Source organism: Zonotrichia albicollis, chromosome 5, assembly GCF_047830755.1.
Source record: "Zonotrichia albicollis isolate bZonAlb1 chromosome 5, bZonAlb1.hap1, whole genome shotgun sequence".
Lineage (NCBI taxonomy): Eukaryota > Metazoa > Chordata > Aves > Passeriformes > Passerellidae > Zonotrichia > Zonotrichia albicollis.
This window is the reverse complement of record NC_133823.1, coordinates 43,981,048-44,000,510: the sequence shown is the minus strand read 5'-3', so window position 1 is coordinate 44,000,510 and position 19,463 is coordinate 43,981,048. Positions and strand designations below refer to the sequence as shown.

The 19,463-nt window shown below is 35.6% G+C and overlaps 1 protein-coding gene across 11 annotated transcripts in view; it reads right to left on the bottom strand.

Moving 5' to 3' along the window:
* The window catches only part of FRYL (FRY like transcription coactivator), a 159,742-nt gene that overhangs the window by 4,597 nt on the left and 135,682 nt on the right, over positions 1 to 19,463 (bottom strand). For 8 of the 11 annotated variants that reach the window (XM_074541522.1, XM_074541521.1, XM_074541523.1 and 5 more), the window contains 6 exons: positions 15,559 to 15,812; positions 12,563 to 12,770; positions 10,439 to 10,588; positions 8,025 to 8,123; positions 3,398 to 3,466; positions 93 to 110 (listed from right to left, as the gene is read on the bottom strand). In XM_074541522.1, coding sequence (XP_074397623.1) covers positions 93 to 110; positions 3,398 to 3,466; positions 8,025 to 8,123; positions 10,439 to 10,588; positions 12,563 to 12,770; positions 15,559 to 15,812 — 798 coding nt within the window. The remainder of the gene's footprint in view (positions 1 to 92; positions 111 to 3,397; positions 3,467 to 8,024; positions 8,124 to 10,438; positions 10,589 to 12,562; positions 12,771 to 15,558; positions 15,813 to 19,463) is intronic. The other 3 variants (XM_074541524.1, XM_074541518.1, XM_026795289.2) reach the window with 1 other exon arrangement.

Genomic DNA, 19,463 nt, shown 5'->3' with positions numbered 1-19,463 from the left:
ACATCATTATTTCACAAATGGACAAGACAGATAGAGACCAGTTTGGTGACTGGCATGGTTAAGTATTTGATAAATCAAGAACTGTCACTTACTGCTAGAATTTCCATTTGCTAAGCAAGAAGATGAGCAGGTCACAAAAATACAAAGAAAGAAAAAAGAGCAAGAATTAGTGTAGGAAATAATTTTAATTCGGGTAAAAGATGTCCCAGGTAAAACAGAGGAAGAAATACAAGGTAACATGCTCCAAACATAGCCTGAATGTAAAAAATTACCAGGCTGAATTTGGCATAAAATTAGTTGCTGCTGCTATAGCTAAAAATAAAAAGTACTGGCTTTGTTACCCCACTGCATGAATAACACTCTTACAACCCTGTCTGCTCTTTATACATTGTGTAGTCTGAAAGGTGCACAAATTTAAGGTAATCAAAATCAAGGACACTTAGATCTGAACATCTGTACAAAGCTTCTTGTTCTGTATCACAATAGTTTAAGCAAAACCAATGCATTTTAAAATTGGAGATGAAAGGTTAATTTGGATTCTGAATCAGTTCAGAAATTCTTGGGTTTGCTAAACTCAATTCTAAATCCCTCTCAGAGATTTCTGTACTGTAATTGCACTTGGTTTTTACAAGCCACTTCTGAAAAAAAATTTGGGGAGGAGGGATAGGGAGAGAAGAGGTCAGAAAATGTATGTGTCCGATTAGGGATGTGAACTTCCCCACTCCTGTGCTTTGTAAAACACTGAGCCTACTGATGGCACTCAGGCATGTACAGTGGTCATGGCAAACCAAATCACACAGTCACAGAATATCCTGAGCTGGAAGAGACCCACAAGGATCACTGAAGTCCAGCTCCTGACCCTGCACAGGACAACCCCATTGGAATCATGGGGTTGTCATCATCATCATCATCATCATCATCATCATCATCAACCCTACACACCACATGTCTGAGAGCCAAAAGAAGGAATGTCAGTGGATGTCTGGCTCCCAATAGACAGGAGCAGCTGAGCTTTACTAAGCACACAGTTGTGCACAGTGTTATGTAAGTTATAAACTATGTGCTTCCCAGGTTATAAACACTGCATGGTTTTGTTACACTCCATGTTTTTGTTCTGCACTCTGTGCTAATATATACTCAGCACAATTACCATATTTCTGATTGAAGAACACAACATTGAAGACATAAAATCTTGAACTGCAGAAGCTAACATGACTTTGATTAATCACTTTAATGAGGCACAGAGAATCAGATTTTGAGAAATGGTAGGATTGACTATTTAATAACTTTAATCATTAAGTTCCAGTGTTCTTAAAGGCAAGTCTCATTAATACTGTAACCCATAATTAATCCCTTTTCCCCAAAACACACCTTGATAGCTACCTTTTAAAAATTCAGGAGAGGTTTTCCTTTAAAAATGGCTTTGTACTGCTTCAGTGTCTTTCACATACATGCTTACTTGAGAAATAATCTGATTTTTCTACCTGCCTGTCCTGTAGAAACAGTCAAGCCAGAGTCCAGATGCATTCTTTCAGGCTTAGATGTACTAATAGCAAGAACTGAATGATTAGATTTACTTGCAAGTCTGCTGGCAATGCACAAGCTGGAACAGAATTAATCTCGCTGTTCCTTAGCTGTATGGACCACAGTGCCAAAAATTAGTAAGAAAATCTTATTTGTGTTAGTGAATGAAAAATATCTGTTTTTCTGAGCGAGACAACACTTACACATTTTTAGCATTAACTGGCTGACTGCTCAGACTTAGTAGCCCCACACTCCATTTACAAAGACTTATGAAGAATTACCAGCATGCACCCTTGCAGGGTGGATTAAAAACCAAAATCAAAAGACGTCCCCACAAATAATAATCAGTGTGATTCAGAGGCCATCTTCAAACTCTACAGAAACGGGGAAGAATAGGCCAAACTGCCTTGCCAAGAAATCAAGGATTTTCTCTGCACAAGCTATCTGAAAGCCTGCATGTTATTTGTCTCCCATTTCTTGGTTTCTCCAGTAGGAACAGTAACATTTACCTTCATGGTCAGAATGGTTCTGTTCTAACAACTAAATGTTAGAACAATTTCTTGGTGTACGTAAAGAAAATTACAAGTATGGACTGAAATACATAAATGCTGCTTTTTAATTAACATATATACAGCATTTACTGTATTGTAATAGTAAATGTTACCTATTTCTAAAATATACAAAGTCAGTATGCAAAGATGTATACTTAGTGTAAAATACACTAAAGCATGTGTTCATAGGCAAGATAAAAAGTCCTTGCAAATAGTAGCAAATTATTTGCCAGTTTTGTATTACCTAAGCTTATTCACTTGTTTGGTTTTTTTTAATGTGCAACTTCAATGCAGTATAAAAATTAATATATAGTATCACATTTTACTACTGTAAAAATGCAGGTACATTTTGTGATTGCATTAAAAAGCCCCAAACACATATGTGGATATATATGAAGAACAACGAAAGAAAACTCTACAAAAGAAGAAATAGTCCAAAGATACAGTAAACATTTCTGTTGGTGAAGACTACATCTTCAGCAGCAGAAACCACACCAAGTGCATCCATGAATGGTTGAACTGAATAAAAGAAATAAAATTCTTCCTTTTTCAGTTTGGATTTGAGATTTTTGTGATTGTGAAAAGGTTAAGTTCATCTGCTACCTGCAGTTTTTTCTTACATCTTTCACTGTCCTTACCACAGTACTTCAGATGGCAGACCTCTTGTACCTACTAGTGTTGGGTTTTGGATTTGCTTTTTTAACTGTATCAATATTATACAGCTATTCTATTTTAAACAAAACCTCAATCCTAGTCCACTTTGGGAAAAGCTATCACTTACTATAGCAATTAGTAATATTAAACATGGATGAGTGCCATGCAAATACATACAAAATATTCAACTAATATTAATGGTTACTTAACCTATTGTCAGATGATATTTTGACAGAAGTGTTTAATGAGCTTTTTGCTATACTGCTACTTTACTCCCTGTTACCTCTCACTCAAATACTGGCTCCAGAAAGGTCTTACATAGTTCTAAGTTTTTGAGTAGACAATATATCTGAGCATATAACCGGAATTTTAATCTTTTTTCCTTCTAGAAACAGCAGCAGAAAAGCAGACTTGCTGGTACACAGATGGTATCTAGTCTGCTTATCTACTCATTGTTATTAAATCTAGAACCCAAGATGGATTGCCAGCTTTTATTAAGAAGATCCATTTTTATTGCCACTTCATGAGACTCTGAGCTTCCAAAAGATAGGATGATAACTGAAAAGCTTTTCATAAATTTTTAATATCTCTACAAATATTGGATTTTTTGTGCAATAAAGATGATTTTTAGTCTCATATCCTGAGACTCACAAATGACATACACTTACCTGGGCATCTGTGTTAGTGCCATGAATACCATCATCAGTACCAAATGTCCTTTTGCAGTCTTCCAGCCACTGCAAAATAAATATAAACAAGATTAATCATCTTCTGACACAGCAAACTGAAGACTGTGCTAAAACTGCTTAAGACACTTTGTCTTGTACATTCTTGGATAACGTAAGAAATTGTGCTATGAAATTAATTGTTTACCAATGATGTTTGCAGTGATGATATCCACTCTGATAGATCACTTTGTAACTTTTATTTCCTGTGGCCTTCATTACCCAAGATGGAGATAGTACATTTCAGCATAAATACTAACCCATGATTGAACTGATACTATTACAGGAAAATCTATGAGAGGGTGGAAGCAGAAATATTTCTCTCTTTACTTTCTGCACAACTTTTACACTAATGTGATTTATCAGCCTTTAAAATATAGAACTAATTCATATTAATTCTCATTCCCCTTAAGAGAATAAGCCTGTTACATTTCTTGGGACTACTTGAGAAACAGAAGGAAATAGAGCTCTCCTGTGTAAGTGCAGGTTTACAAGATGGAATGAAATAACCCAAATTCTCCAGTGGGAGTTGAGCATCACCTCCAGTTCATACAAGCCAAGGAGATAAAGTATTCTTGCATTACACAATGCAAACCTGCACGTTCCACTCAGGGCTGCACTTCACTTCACTTCCTATATCAGACAAAAAGTTTATTAATTTCAGTGGGCAGTCTCTTTTTCTGCCTTTAACCAACCATGCAAATTTCTCAAAAAATAACCTCCATGTGTACTGTCATTCCTGTGAATTTCTGTGTTACTGTAAAGCATTTATAAAATAAAATATGTTCTCTTTGGACAATACAACCTGATCACCCAATTGATAAGTTTTTCTGTACAGTGCCAACAACTGCAAGCATGGTTATTACTGAAATGGGAATGCATCTTGTTGAGATAAGGTGTATAATATCATCTGAAATGAAGAATAGCCTCTATACATTCAAGGAAGAATAATTTAGCATACTGCTTGTGTTCGGTATCTTGAATCTCAGAGGGAATCTTGGTGACCTTTTTCTAACCTTTGTCTGATGCAAGAAAAAGAAAAATGTGATTTCCCATCTGCTCAATTTAATAAAGGTTACTTAGTGAATTAACTAGGCCAGTGTGCTCATCAAGAGGAGAAATGGAATTCTCTGAACATCACAGTGTCAGTTTCAATTAGTGACATGGATACCAACATCTACAGCAAATCTCATTTTTCTTTTTATCAGCCAGCCTCCATCAGAAACAATGGAATAGGTTTGCACTGCAACAAAGAGCAGCAGCAATTGGGAAGCTAGTATTTATTTTCACACCACCCTTTTAAGATCTTTTTTTTAAATCTTAGAACCAGTCTGAATAAAGGGTGTGCCTAGAATGCTGTGTGTATAAACCTGCATTTTCCATTACATTTATCTGATTCAGTATCTTTGTCCCTAATACACACATGAAGTCTAAGCAGTCGTCTTGCAAGAAAATAGAACAATAGCTCCAAAAAGGTGACAAAATTCATTTGTTAAGAATTTTTACAGAATATATGTTGAGCATGGTACAAAGATTTTTTTTTTCTTTAGGAATAGTGTGAAGAATAACCTTCTTCATGTGTTTGTTTTGTGTCAATTCATGTTTTCTCCATGCATCTCCTACAAAGTGTTGATGAAAGCAATAAGGCAGGGAAGTCTGGGGTTAGTCTTGGTCATAGGCACAGGTTGGTGTGCCAGATTAAACAGACATGCTGAGCAGCCTATATACTATGGGGACCTTTCTGTCTTATCTCGGTCTATAGGGAAGTGTTTCAAGCAACTGCAGCCCAAGCCTTTTACTTTTTCAATTTGATTCATGTGAATGCCAGCACTGAGAGTGACAAACATCATCTTTTAGGATAAAGTTTAAACAACAGTTTTTCATTAAAGAAATTCACATACAGATTCTCCCAGTGGTTGATTCTAGATGATACCAGATTAACATGCAAAAATCTGTTAATTTTTATTTACTTTATTATACAGTAACCCAACCACTTATTGGTCATTTTTCTGTGTGTTTCTATGAAAAAACCAAGGGTCTGCATAAAGTTGATTAAGGATTTTGCCTTAATACTTTCAAATTTAATAGGATACATAGCACAGCTGTGTGTGTAACAACAGAAATTCAGATTTTACTTGAGGAAGTCTTGTTCAATCTTTCCCTATACTCTTTTTAAGAGAACAGAGTAAGAAGGCAATATAACATATATCTAAGATGTAGCTGAGAAGATTCTTAGTTTACATTTAATATAAAATAGACCTTAGGAAAAAAGGGCCAACAGCTAAAGGAATACTTCTAAAATGTTTTAGAAAAGTAAAGTATTTGAGTAGTCACTACTTCCAAATTACATGCTCAACAACCACTTAAATAATGCCCTAAATTGTCTAAATGATGTACTATCAAGAGTCAGAGATGACTGGTGAAAGCTGAAAGTTTCCTCCTTCTCAGTACTCCTTTTTATTTATAAATGATTAAATAAAAATAAAAACCTGACAAAATGCTCTCAGTTGTTTCAGAACAATTCCTTTAACCCTGTGAACCTTCTTCCTGCTCCAGTCACTCACAGATCTATGGCATTAGACAGGCTGACCACAGAAACATGTTACCGGACTTCCTTTTTGACAGAAAAAACAATTCCTTCACTATGACATAATGACAGAGGCCATCAAATTGATGTATTTGTATTTGTATTTGTTTACCAAGTAAAATAAAATACAAAGAAGTTCCTAATATCCAGCATGGGTTTATATCAATATGAAGTGTGGCAGTGCAAAATTAGATAACAATACCTTTAGTGCATTAGTTGCCATCTGAAAGGGATGCAATTTTAATTTGTTATACTTTGACAAATCAACAAAACAACACCATTGGTTATTGCTGTGATAAACCAGGCTTAATGGAGAGTTGATGCAAAATTCCTTCATGTTTGGATAGTCATCATCTTATTCACACCAACACACATCGGTCCCTTTTTACCCCGTCACAAATCTTTCTGTCTGACCATGGGGCAAATCAGTTACACCCTCTGTGCCTCAGGGCTGCTCTCTAAAAGAGGAATGAAATACATTATGCTCTCATAGCAGTGCTGATAGCATTCTGCACTGAAGATTGCCAGACATGAAATATTACATTGAGTAAAATTATCTTAGTCATTAGATGAGCACTTGTTTCTGATTAAGCCTACAAGGCAAAATGTAGATCATTATATTTGATCAAATAAATTGTTATTACCACAGAGCAGGGCAAATAAATGCAGCCACTCCTTAACAGAAATGCTGGCCTGGATCCTGCCAAGTGTTTATCTTCATTAACAGTGCTGTGTGGCATACTTTAGCATTGGTTTCAAGGAAACCACATTTCTTGTGAGATCCTTTCCACAAAAAAGTGCATGTCTGGTCTATTCAACAGATGAGCTGTCAGCAGTCTTTGCAAGGCAAAGGCCATAATTTCCTAATAAATTCAGCATGATCTAGAGACACGGAGCCAGTTGTGCTGCAAAACATCTGCCAAAGCTCTGCCAAAGCACCATGGCTTGAATTCTGGTTCTGTTTTGTATTACTCAAACTTGCCTGTACAGCCATTGTCACAGCCTCAGAGGCTAGTGAGATCAGTAAAATTCAGCGTGTTCAATCTTCCTAGGAATCATCATCTCTACAACAAAAACCCCATATATTCCCCCTTTCCCTCTATTTGCAAAACTCATTGTAGATCCATGTTTTATTTTGGCCCTTGAAATACAAATCTTACCTGTGTCAGTTTTCTGAAGTTAGTATCTTACTTTCTGGAATTCACACATAGGGTCACAAACCAAACATACAGACCCTTGCTACAGAAATTTTCTAAATTTCTTCTAAACTGCATTTCTTTGGAAAAAGGATGTAACCACTAACATACACCTTGAAAACTAAACTGCATTATTCTAAGCAACACAGAAACATCATCCTCAATGAGATCCAGCTGTAAGATGAGCCCTAAATTTGTCTGTGTGTGACACAGCTGTAAAACCCTCATTACTTGTCAGTGGAGATTCAGTCACCAAAAAGAAGTATAAAGAATTATTCAGCTAAACAAGTCAGTATCTCTATTAGAATAAATGCATTGCTTTCTTGATTCCTTTTAATGTATTGACCTGATCCTTGAATATTATGGGTGTTAATGCACTTGGAACTCCAGATAGATAGTTATCTGTAAATGTCTTAATCTGGAGGTGAATCCCTAGTCTAATAAAATAAGCAGAACATAAATTTAAAAAACCCCATTATTTATTGATATCCATGTTAGAAATACTTGAATATTTTAAAATTAGGAATGTGCTTTTCCCACTGTTAGTGGATTTGTGCAGTGTTATAATTAAAAATCAATTTCAGAAAAAGATGGAACAAAAATGAATTACACTTAATAAAAAAACCCTCAGGTTCCAATTATAGTAGTAAGAAAAGGAAACAGGATTTTATTTCAGAAGTGTTTTCCCACAGTTTACCTTTAGATGCCTTTGATGAGAGATAAGGACCTGCAAGATTTTTTGATGAGGAGATTCTATTACTGTTGTCTTGAGATATAAAAGACTCACCTGTTCTGCTGCCTCTCTTTTGACATTATAGGTATCCAAGTGTTCTTGGAGCTCTAGAACACTGAATTTCAATGTTTCTAGCAGGCCACAAGACAACAGCTGGAAGATAAAAGCAATCAAACTCTGTAGTCAGCTAACATCTGACTATAACCCATACAGTCTAATATCTAAATTACATTATACAGAATCCCACATTCACATTTGGAAAAACAAATTAGAATTACCTGGCCATGTCATTTGTGACAAGCAAGTGAATTAACACATGCAGCTCTACCATTTAAATCAGTGAACAACAGTTTTAATTCCAAAATAAGAAGAGTAGTACCTAGTTAACATGTGAAAGAGAGATTTCAAAGCAATTTTTAGGTCTTTCATAATGAAGATATTTGATACACACATACAACTAGTGTAAATAAAACAGCTTGCAGAAGGAAGGAAAGGTACTGCTGCTGGATTGTTCCTGCAGCAAACTAAGGAGTATCCACTGAGGGTTACTTGCTCTTCTCAATATACAAAATATACTACCAGAAAAGCTTCTGCAGTCTCTAAGAAACAGGACTTGGTCAAAGTAGGAACCACTGGATATTTGAAGACTTTTCCATTATTAATAACAGCCTCTTTTAATACAGTATCAGAATCTCTTTTTCCCTCAGGGACTGCTACCTCAGCTTTCTTCCACACCATTTCTCCCTGTAGTTTTATTTTCACTCAGGTTTTCTTATTAGTCCTTCTTCTGACACTTCCTGTAATAAACATCTCTAACATGACGTTTCCTCCCTCACACTGGTCAGTCCTTGCGCACAATAACAGCTCTGTACTTTATCAGTGAGAAGTGATCTGACAAACAGGTTCATTTAATTTTCATTATTTGGAGAGGAAAGATTTATTTATACAATATTTGTCAATGTAACAACACTAATGTGTACATGTCCATGTACACATGTACGTATTTGTGTGCTATATTAATTTATATCCTTTTTATATTTGTGTTTATATATATTTGTTTTTTTTTTATTTTTAAATACACATGGTGTTTTAGTTAGGCACTAATGTAGCTTTTCTTAAGGCTTCTTATCTTAAAGAAATATCTTTTTTTGTAAATTTCTACTGCTTTTAAAGTGACATAATAAAAACCAAAAAACATTACAGGTGGTTCCCTTGAAATGCACTATCTGTATCATGCTTTTTTCCTTCTCATGTTCTTAAGTGAGAGCTTAAGAAAGAGTTGCCCCTTAGTAGCAAGGGAAAAAAAGGCAGGACAGTAGAAGTGTCTCACACAGGGCATTAAGGCCAAAGATCCATGAACCTCAGCCCTGCAGCTGACAATGTCTAATGGCAGTTGTTTAAAGAAGGGCAAATGTGGTGATCCACCTGCCCCAGAGTGCTTTCAAAGCCTCTGTCATTGTGTTGTTCTGCATATTTAAAGGATCTGTCCAGGGCTACTTGTTCCATGAATTTCTTTAGTGGCTTTTTGAAAACATGAACAGATACCATAAAAAGTGACAGCATTTCACAGTTTATGTATCACATGAAGGACCTTGGTTCTGTATGTTTTGTAAGTTACTGCTAGCTTAATTTGATCACCCTTAACATCAATTAAGACAAAAAGAAAATATTTTCTATCACGTATCCATGATAAGACATTGACTGACAGATTTATCTTCTCAAGGGCTAAAAATCCTAGCCTACATACTCATATCTTACATGTACTTCTTTCATCATCCTTGTGTTGTGATCTTTAATTTTTTCCAGCACTACTACCTTTGCTCTGAGAGCAAGGGACCAAAACTGCCCCCAAAATTCAGGATGTAGGTATACTGGGAATATGTACATTAACTCAGTGATATTTCCTGTTTTGCTGTCTCCTTTCTTGATAATTCTAGCACAGGGGTTTTTCTGCCTGCTGCTAAACACTGAGCTGACTTCTTGGATTAGTATCTATTATAATCAGGATTTCAACTTGCATGACAACAAATAATTCCAAGTCCTCTCATTGTAGATTTGTAGTGAGAATGTTCTTTCTATGCATCACTGAATATATACATAAAACAATATAGCAGAAAAACGCAAAATTGCTGATAGATAAATAATCTCTCTTTTTCTTACCTGTGCAGAGAACATTGAATAAATATGAACAAGCAAGGAAGGTAAAGAGTAGTAAAGGAATTTAAAGTGATATCTACTATCACTAAGTTTCCTTACTGTTCACTGTTATAGCTGGAACCTATTTTTTAAGAAAATGCATTTCTCACTGGTGGTTTCCAGTGTTTATGATACACAGTGGCCACTTAAGATTTTAATTCCCTTCTGATTTCAAAGAGTTTCTTTTCTCCATATATTAAAGCATTATTTTGTATGTTACATGAAAGGTTTAAGCAGACAGATATTCCAACATGCAGGTTTGAGATTCTTACCGTTTCTGCATCCACAAAGACTGTTGGACATTCTGAACATAACATCATCACTTCCAGAGAACTTTTAAACTTTGTTCCAATGCGCTGTAGACTTTCACCAAGAAAGCTGACTGAATCATTTGTAATAGATACAAACTTTCTTTGAATGGTCTAAAAGTCAAATCAGAAAAACATTTATCTTACATTGTGTTTTACTACTCTTCTGGCTTTTTAGGTAAGAATTTCAAAGCAAATTTCTATCCTGACAAGTTTCCATCACATTATGCTTTTTCATTAAATGAAAAACTAATATGCAATTTTCTCTGAATTAAGTAAAATCAACTCTGGAAAATGCAATAAATCAATAAAACCAGCCACTATCTATAGAGACAAGTACTCCTTTCCTATCTAGGCCTCTAGCCTTAGTACAGGTAGACGACTATTTGCCTTTACACAGTACAGATAGTTCAATTTATTTTCAAGTGTTTGTGTTGCAGAAAATTACAGAGTTTTATGAGTCAGTATGCAACCTGTGTAGCACAATCTGTGTCCAAAACTGCCACCTGCAGGATTTCTACCTTCTTCAAAAATCAGTCCTGAGTTTATCATGTTTGATTATGCAGTGTCATCTTAGCCTAATGGAACACTGCAATCTGCTATGTACTATTTCATTAATCTTGGAAGTTACATGTAGAAAAAAACTATATAAAGATTATGCAGACAGCTGCAAAGTTAAACACAGGAAGAAGGAGCCAAAAGGTAGAATTGAAAGGTCCAGTCAAACAAGGCCTCCCAAGATTCCCTTGATCATGTTAACCCTCCTCTGTACCCAGTAACAACTCCTCAGGAACATTTTTTGCCCATGCTTGAACACTGGTTTGCTATTGTGCAGAGCAGCTGACTTTCCAGCTGTTAAATTTCATCCTTCTTCCTCAGCTCCCTTGTTAATGAGCACAAGAGAATATGAGCTCTCATTTTACCACTTTCAGGAAATGAATGAATGTGTGAAAACCAACTGCAGCTAAGCTTTGGTATAATACAGGCAAACCAAATCCCTGATGTCTAGACAAAAATCTACAACCTGTAACAGAAATTTCATGGCACTGTGGCCATGAAATTAGTTTACCAAAAAATGGAAAACGGGTATAGATGTGAAAACAAATTACTCCATGGGAAAGGCAGAGCATGAACTCTTCACATGTAAGTTACTGCCCATACATGGGATAAAATGTGCTGGTGTGCATCTTTCAGTGAGGAATTTATTATGATATGCCAAACAGCAAGCAAAATTAATATCAGAGATACAAGAAAGGGCTGGAGCCATAAAATCTTGTCCTGAATATTACCTTAGCTCATTTGGCACATTGCCTGTATGTAAAATGAATTAATTATACTTATTCTACCCCATAGGAATTTGGAAAGAAGCATTACTTTTAAAATGTAAAATCTCATCCCCTACATATAGGGAGAAGGGAGCCATAAAAATTAAGCCATGAGTATTTTGTGTTGGATAGCAGATCTATGAGGTAAATATAGTTAAAAAGAGGCATTTGAAATATCCAGCTCCAGTAGATCTCCTGGTGTTTCAATTACTTCTCTTCAGAAAGAAACCTTTTTCTCTCAAGACAGATGCAAGATAAATTCATTAATGTTTGTCATGCTGTGATCCCATAATAATGACTCCCACAAAAAAACCCCGAAAAAACTCCAAAACACAAAATCAAAAACAAACAAACAAACAAACAAAACAACAACAACAACAACAAAAAAAACCAGGAGAAAGACATTAATTCTGTAATCATCACAGAACCCAGGTAATGTTCAGAAAATAAATGAAGGGACACAGCCTGGACTAAGAGCTTGCAAGAAACACTGAACTGATTTTTTTGAGCTTTTCTCAATTTTTGTTTATTTTCTGAGCAGGTTCACTCCTAGGCAATGAATACAGCAGATATCCTATGGAAAAATAGGGTATGACAGTGTAACATTACTTCAGCAGTGTTTTTCTGGTCTGCTTTTAATTTGCTTTCTAAAGCTTCTTGCTACCATAATCTTGTGGCTTTTGCAGTTTCAAGGGGAAGAACAGTTTTAGAAGTAGGGGGAAAGGATTTCAGATGAGCAATCATACACAGAGAATTCACTGACCTGAAACAATCTTGAGAAGACATGAAATGTATAGACAGCACAGGATCCATCTGTGTCTGACAGCATCTGATTGACGTGGCAGCGCCAGGCCTGCTCTTCATCATCGTAGGCCACGGGCTGGAAAGCTGCCAATATGGCAGAGAGAAAGGGGGAAGGAGGAGGGGAGGTCTGCACTTCTGGGAAACCATCCTGTTCTTCTTCATCTTGGCTGCAAACAATAAATAACAGAAATTACCTCCTCAGCAAGCTTTTTAGGAAGAAAACACCTTCATTTTGGCAAGAAAAAAAAAAAGAATTTTTGATTCAGAATAGCATTTTGCAAAATAAATAACAGATCAACTAAGGTAACTATGAGACAAGAAAAGAGTAAACAATAAAAAACTTTTGCTACTGCAATATATTAAAAATTGCTTATACTCTCCAAAATTTACTACCACATGTCAGTTCTACACAGAACTAGAGACAAAGAGCTATCTGGAGGTTATATACAGGTATATACAGCACTATATATATGGACACCACTTAGAAACAGGCATCTTCTTCTTGCCCCCAATAACTGAAGTAACATCCCATTCTTCAAATTTTTATTGATCTGAACAGATGGTCCACCAATATCTGCAACAAGTTTTAGCCTTCCTTAAGGGAAGCACAAGAGCTCATTTAGCAATGTAATAGTGCTTTATAACTGTCTTAAGTAACAGAAGCAAATGGAGATAGATCGAAACACTCATTTTTATGGGCAATCAGTTTAACAGGCCTTTGTTCACAGAACAGTCTGCTGTCACACTTTCCATTAGGCACCAAACATCCAATAAAAATATCAAACTATAAATTAATCAATGCTACTACTTCCAATCATTAAAATAATGATTAAGCTAAAACATTCTGTATTACAAGGGATGATACATTTTGACATTTCTTCTTGTATAACTGTATGTAGGCAGCACAAATATGTGTAGGATTGCAAATATACAGATAGTTTATTAAAATAATCTTTTAAATTACCTACAGTTTTTCTCTATGACAACTGCCTCATCCACAACAGCACTAAGTACATCTTAAACAAGACTTAAACATGTCTTAAACAAGAAATATGGGTGCTGACTTTAAATACCTTCCTTTGAGTAGCACAAAGCTCAAAAGCTAAGACAAATCCCTTATGATTATCATCTGTAAGCGAAGCTTCAAAAAATATTTTCAGATATTTCCTAACTAGTGTACCAATGCTATCACCTCGGTCACTCTTTAGACTAGAGCTATGGGGTTTTTCATTTGCTTGCTTAGTGCAAATAAAATAAAACCTTAAGGGATTGTTCAGTTGCAAATGAGGAACTATAGTGCTCTTAACTGGTACCAGCCTTGAATTCTCACAAGGCATATGTAGTAGGTCAAGTATGGGATCACAAGAAACAAGTTTCTGTCTCTCCCAGTAAAACCTTCTCAACCAACTTCTTTTGTGTCTCCTGTTGTCCTCTTTTCTGAAAAAGTCTCCTTAAGAGATCTCTCTGGAAGATGTCAAGTCTGTGTTCCTATATATATCAAGTTTCTCTATTATTCAATCTAAACTTCTGAACAATTTTAAATATGAACAAGCCTATGATCAATTTGGATTTTGTTTGTTTTGGTTTGTGGGTTTTATTTGTTTGGGGTTTCTTATTCCTTTTCCTTCCTTCTTAGACCATTACTTCCAGGGGACTTAAGAGTTTCACTTTAACTGTGATTCAACCAGCTAGGACTAACTTTAACTTTTCCTCTCAATAGTTATTTTTGCTCTCCTTATTAAATCAAAAAAGATGTTATTTTACTTTAAAATATCTTAGAAATATACAGGAGATTTATGAACCTTAATAATAAAATGACCCTTGAGCAAATTCAAAGACAAACTGATCTGACTGCTACAGAAGCTTTGATTAAAAAAAACCCAACTTTTTCTCCTGGTTTTTTTCATGTCTTTGGGTACTGCTGTAAGTCAGAGCAGTTCAAGAGCCTTTCTCTGTTAAACTGTCTGCAGCTAATTTTTCACATTTTTGTCCTACTGATGGTGAAGAAAAGCGCTAATTTCTTTTATTCGAGAATTCTCATATTTTCCTGCACAACTGTTTTCCTTGTACCAGAAACAATTGCTGAAAAAAATATTGAGTTTAGGTGCTATAACAGGCAATACTGATCAACCATTATTTCAGATATGCAAACCATCATTTTATATTTTTGTATTTTGGGATTAATGAAAATCTCCATACCATAGAAAAGCCTGTTTGATAATGCACTGGCGTCCGATTTTCGGCTGTTTGAAGGGCCTGGAAAGGCCCGGGGTGGCTTTGGGGCAGCCCGCGTTTCAAAGGACGAGAAGAGGCTTCAAATCTTTTCTCGGTCTTGGTGTTTATTAATTGCTTATCTAAAAGATTTTCTCTCGGCCCGACAGAGGTCTGCTCAGCAGCCAGCCATGAGCACACTCCCCTCCCTCCGGGCGGTCACCTATCTTTATACCCAAAGTTACGTATACAATATTTATCATTTTTCCCCAATACCTTTCACCCTTATTGACCAGTGCACTTTTAGTAATGACCAATCCCAAAGTGCCACCATCACCACAGAAGATGGAGGAGAAGAAGAAGAAGAAGAAGAAGAAGAAGAAGAAGAAGAAGAAGAAGAAGAAGAAGAAGAAGAAGAAGAAGAAGAAGAAGGACAGGACACGCCCCAATTCCTCCATCTTACTTCTCTAAACCCCCCTGTACAGAAATCCTAAACCCTGTGTTTCACTCTCTAATTAACTTATCCCTTCACCATTCACTCCGGTGAAATCTTCTTATCTTCATACAGATGTCGTCTCTTGTGTAGGATTAAAGTTTAGCTACTAGACACTTCTGGCAACATTCCAGGACTCCCGAGCCCCCCAAGGGTGGTCTCGGTGACTCGGCATCTCAGTCCTGAGGTGCTGAGATCCCACACACTGGTAACATGTAATTTGTGTTACTTATAACCAGTATTAATCTTACCTAGACAAACCAGAGAAGTCAGCTTCTTCTTCTTCACATCTCTCATCTAGCTCTTTCAAAGCAAGAGTGACATCCTCTTCACAGACAGATTCAGAATAGCTTTCAGGAGCTGCTGCCTCTACCAGTTCTGGGGTCTCTTCCAGCTCCAGAGACTCATGACAGACCAGACATTCTTGCTGCTCATGCAGTAGGTACGAGCCAGTGTCCTCACTAGCAGTGCTAATCTGTTCATCCCTCACTGCTGAACTGCCTTCCTGTGAACCACACATACTTTCATTAGTGTTACTGGCAGGGCCTATGTATTCTTAGCAGTTTTTATTATGGTAAACTAACAGTTATAAAATATTATTTACAAATATTTACTTTAACTATTCAGGTCTTTGGCTTGTACACACACTTTTAGTGGGGGAAAGACAGGCAGCCTATTTGTAATGTTTATAACTTCTGATAAACATTAATATCCTAGAATGTGACTTATGTAGAGCAAATACAATTTCTCAAATACATTTAATTAAGTCTGTTAGAGAATACTGATAGAAAAATATGCAAACAGCCTCAAATTTAGTGAGATCAAACAAACCCAAGACTTTCATGTTTTACTTTTCTAGGTAAGCATCAAAATGACTGCCTCATGCTTGCCTATGGAGTCTAGAGCAGAAAGTACCAGAACACTTTTTCTCCTTTCCACTCTCCATTTTAATAAATTTCTAAAGCATAACTAATTAGCAATAGTGTAATAGATAAACAGGGGAAAAGGGACATTCCACTGTTTTTATTATTTTGCCATTTCTACTAATATGGGAATCTTTTAAGGGTGAATCTCTAAATGCAGGCTTTCATTAACAGGCAATTACAGAGAGAGGATAATTAAACTCATATAGGTAATATTGAAACAACCCTTTCTCCCCTCCTCCATTAGCATTATTATATTCATTAAATCACTATATTGAACAGACGAATTAAGATTCAGTTAATTTATGATGAATTAATTTGAAACCTTTATATTGGATTTCTCTGTGGAATAAAAATAACACTTGCTATTTCCTAAAGACACAAATTACCACACATTTTCATTCTTAGTATGCTGGTCTTTCTCTACTGGCATATCCAAAACTGGTCAAGGAACCTTTGGACAGCCTCTAAGCATACACATCATTTCATGGTTTTCAGCAGTTGAAACAGATCTTTTGAGACATTAAATAACTGTATACATATTAGAAAGGAAAATTCAGCTTTAAACATTATTTTCTTTCACAGTGATCCTTACCAAATCTCACTTTGACTATGGTACTCCTCAAAGTGACACTGCTGACATTTGACACAGCTAGTGACTTCACTTATGCCTCCTTTGTTAAAGTAAAATCTGGAAATTTTTTTCACAGAAGAGTAATTTTGTCCTACCGAGTAGCTGAGGCACATGGGACTGCAGGACACTTTTACAAAACCTCAACAAAATACTTTGGGTTGAACCAATGGTCCATTTCTGTAACAGGTGCTTACACAGGATACAGAATTGCACTGATCATGACTGGTAAATATACACATGAGAGATGCACTTTTTGAAAATACACTTATTAATAATAAATTTATTGCCAAGTTTAAATCTTCATAGTGCCATGACTCCTGATTTCATTCTCAGTGTGTCATTGGACATTACTCCCAGTATGAATATTCTTTAAGTATCTTAAAAAGCTGATTTATATACTTATATGGTTACCAATGCCACAGAACCTTGGGAAAATTACTTCTACTAAACTACTCCCTCACAAATCTACAGTGCAAGTGAGTAAAACAGAGAATCATCTTAGTCAGAAACTTTCATATGCATTAGCCTGTAAAACATATTTTTGAACAAAATTATTCTTCTCAGATGGACAGTAAATTCTTAACTGGAATGTGAAACATCTTTTTTGCATCTTCTGTGAATCAGCCAAATACATTTAAGTAAACAATTAATTTAAATACAGCATCCCTATGAGACATAGGGAAACAAGGAACTCAATTCATCTAACCAGCACACTCCTGTTTATGAATAATGGCTTCAATTTTCCCCATATTGTCTTAGATAACTTTGATATATACTTATTTATATTAAAAACATTTTGATAACTGACAGTTGGCATACAATGAAATGCTTGTGCTGAGAGAGATTTATAATAAAGTACAGGAGCACAGGAAAAAACAACTGCCCTATGCTACAAGTTGTACAGTATAAGTATTCAGAATAAAATCCATTTTACTGGCTTCATAAATATTTCAAGATGGGTCAATAGTGTGCATATTTTCAAGCTCATTCTGGTAAAAGGCATAAGGCCAGCTCACGTTTTGGGCAACTAAATCCAACCAGACATCTAAGTCTTGTAGAGCAATAACTGTGAGTGTTTGAATTTTGCTTGAAGAAACCTGTATAGTTGTCCAAATCTCATATTCTAACAAGCACAAAATACACCTGGAACACATCATATCTTGTGAATGCATTTGTATGCACCTGCAGTAATTTTTTTTATATACAGCAATTTGTTCTGAATGCTGCCTAGTCATACAATTATTTTACAGCCCAGTTTAAATATTTTCTGTATTTTAAAATTACAATGGTGCTTTTCTGTGTGAGTATTTTCACCTGAATTATAGCAGTATAGTGATTTTATAAAGGGAGCTGCAGAAGAACAAGGAATTCTAAGAGCAGTCTCAGAAATAACTATGAAAATGTAAAAATTAGTTACAGCTGAGGATGTACTCCACACCAGCAAGGGAGAAGACAAAAGTTTTTTATGGTGAATTTAATTCTATGAAATTCCAGCTTATATATTGCCTCTTGCTTCTGAAATCATAACATAAAGTATCTATTCTGTGTGCAAGAAGTTCAAAAAGATGAGGTGTTCTTCCTCAAACAAAATTCTTTTGTATCAGAAATGAATGTTGAAGTGATAACAATTTGTTTGACAATCTAAGCACAGCTGCTCTGCAACAGCTGAGACAATTTATCAACAGCAGTGTAATGAAATACTTTTTTTAAAAAGCACCTAGATAATCATAATGGGAAAATAGGAAAAAATGTAGGGGAAAGCATTTTATGAGCATCACAATATTACACCTGTAAAAGGTGAGGATTTTATTACAGGAAATCAGTCATGCTCCCTTTATTAGACTCCTTTGTTACAGTTTTCTTCATTAAATATTAGCTACATCTGTGGTCTGCCTCTTAGTAAGTGCAATTTTTCTAGTAGCAAACAGATAAACTAGAGCCTTTAGAAACTTGAGCTAGTCAGTAAATTGTTTGAACCAGGTTTGCTGAAGACTCATTCTTAAGTGTCAACAGCGCACTCACTGGTTAGTCAAGTAAACATAGGAATGGCTTAATTTTCTGGAATACTCAATAAAATTTCATGCATAGTTAAAGATAGGACTGGCTATCACTATGCAAATAAAAATAAGATTGCTAGTAGCATAAATAATTTTAAATTAAGAGATAAGAAGCCCACCTAGACCAAGCCATTTAGAGAAAAATTGTAGCAGATGACAGTTTGTTTTAAATTAGGGGTGTCTTTTTAAATTTTAAATTATTCAAAACATTTGAAAAAACAATAAACTGAAGTACTCACAGATTTGCAGGCGGCCATTAGCTTGAAATCTGTCTCAGTCCACATGGGCCTTTCCAAAAAAGTATACCACTAGCATCTGTAGTCCTTACTAAAGGATTGTTTAATGGAACCAACTGCTAACACAGCTGGCCTGAGGTTTTATTCCCATATAGCACCAATCACAACCCAAAGAAAGCAAAACAAAAAAGGGGGGGGACAGGGGAAGAAAAATAAAATAAAAAAGTATTGGAAAGAAAATGTCGCTCAAGAAGAATTTCAACCATATCAAGTAAAAGCATTTTGAATATTAGCCTGTTTCATTCT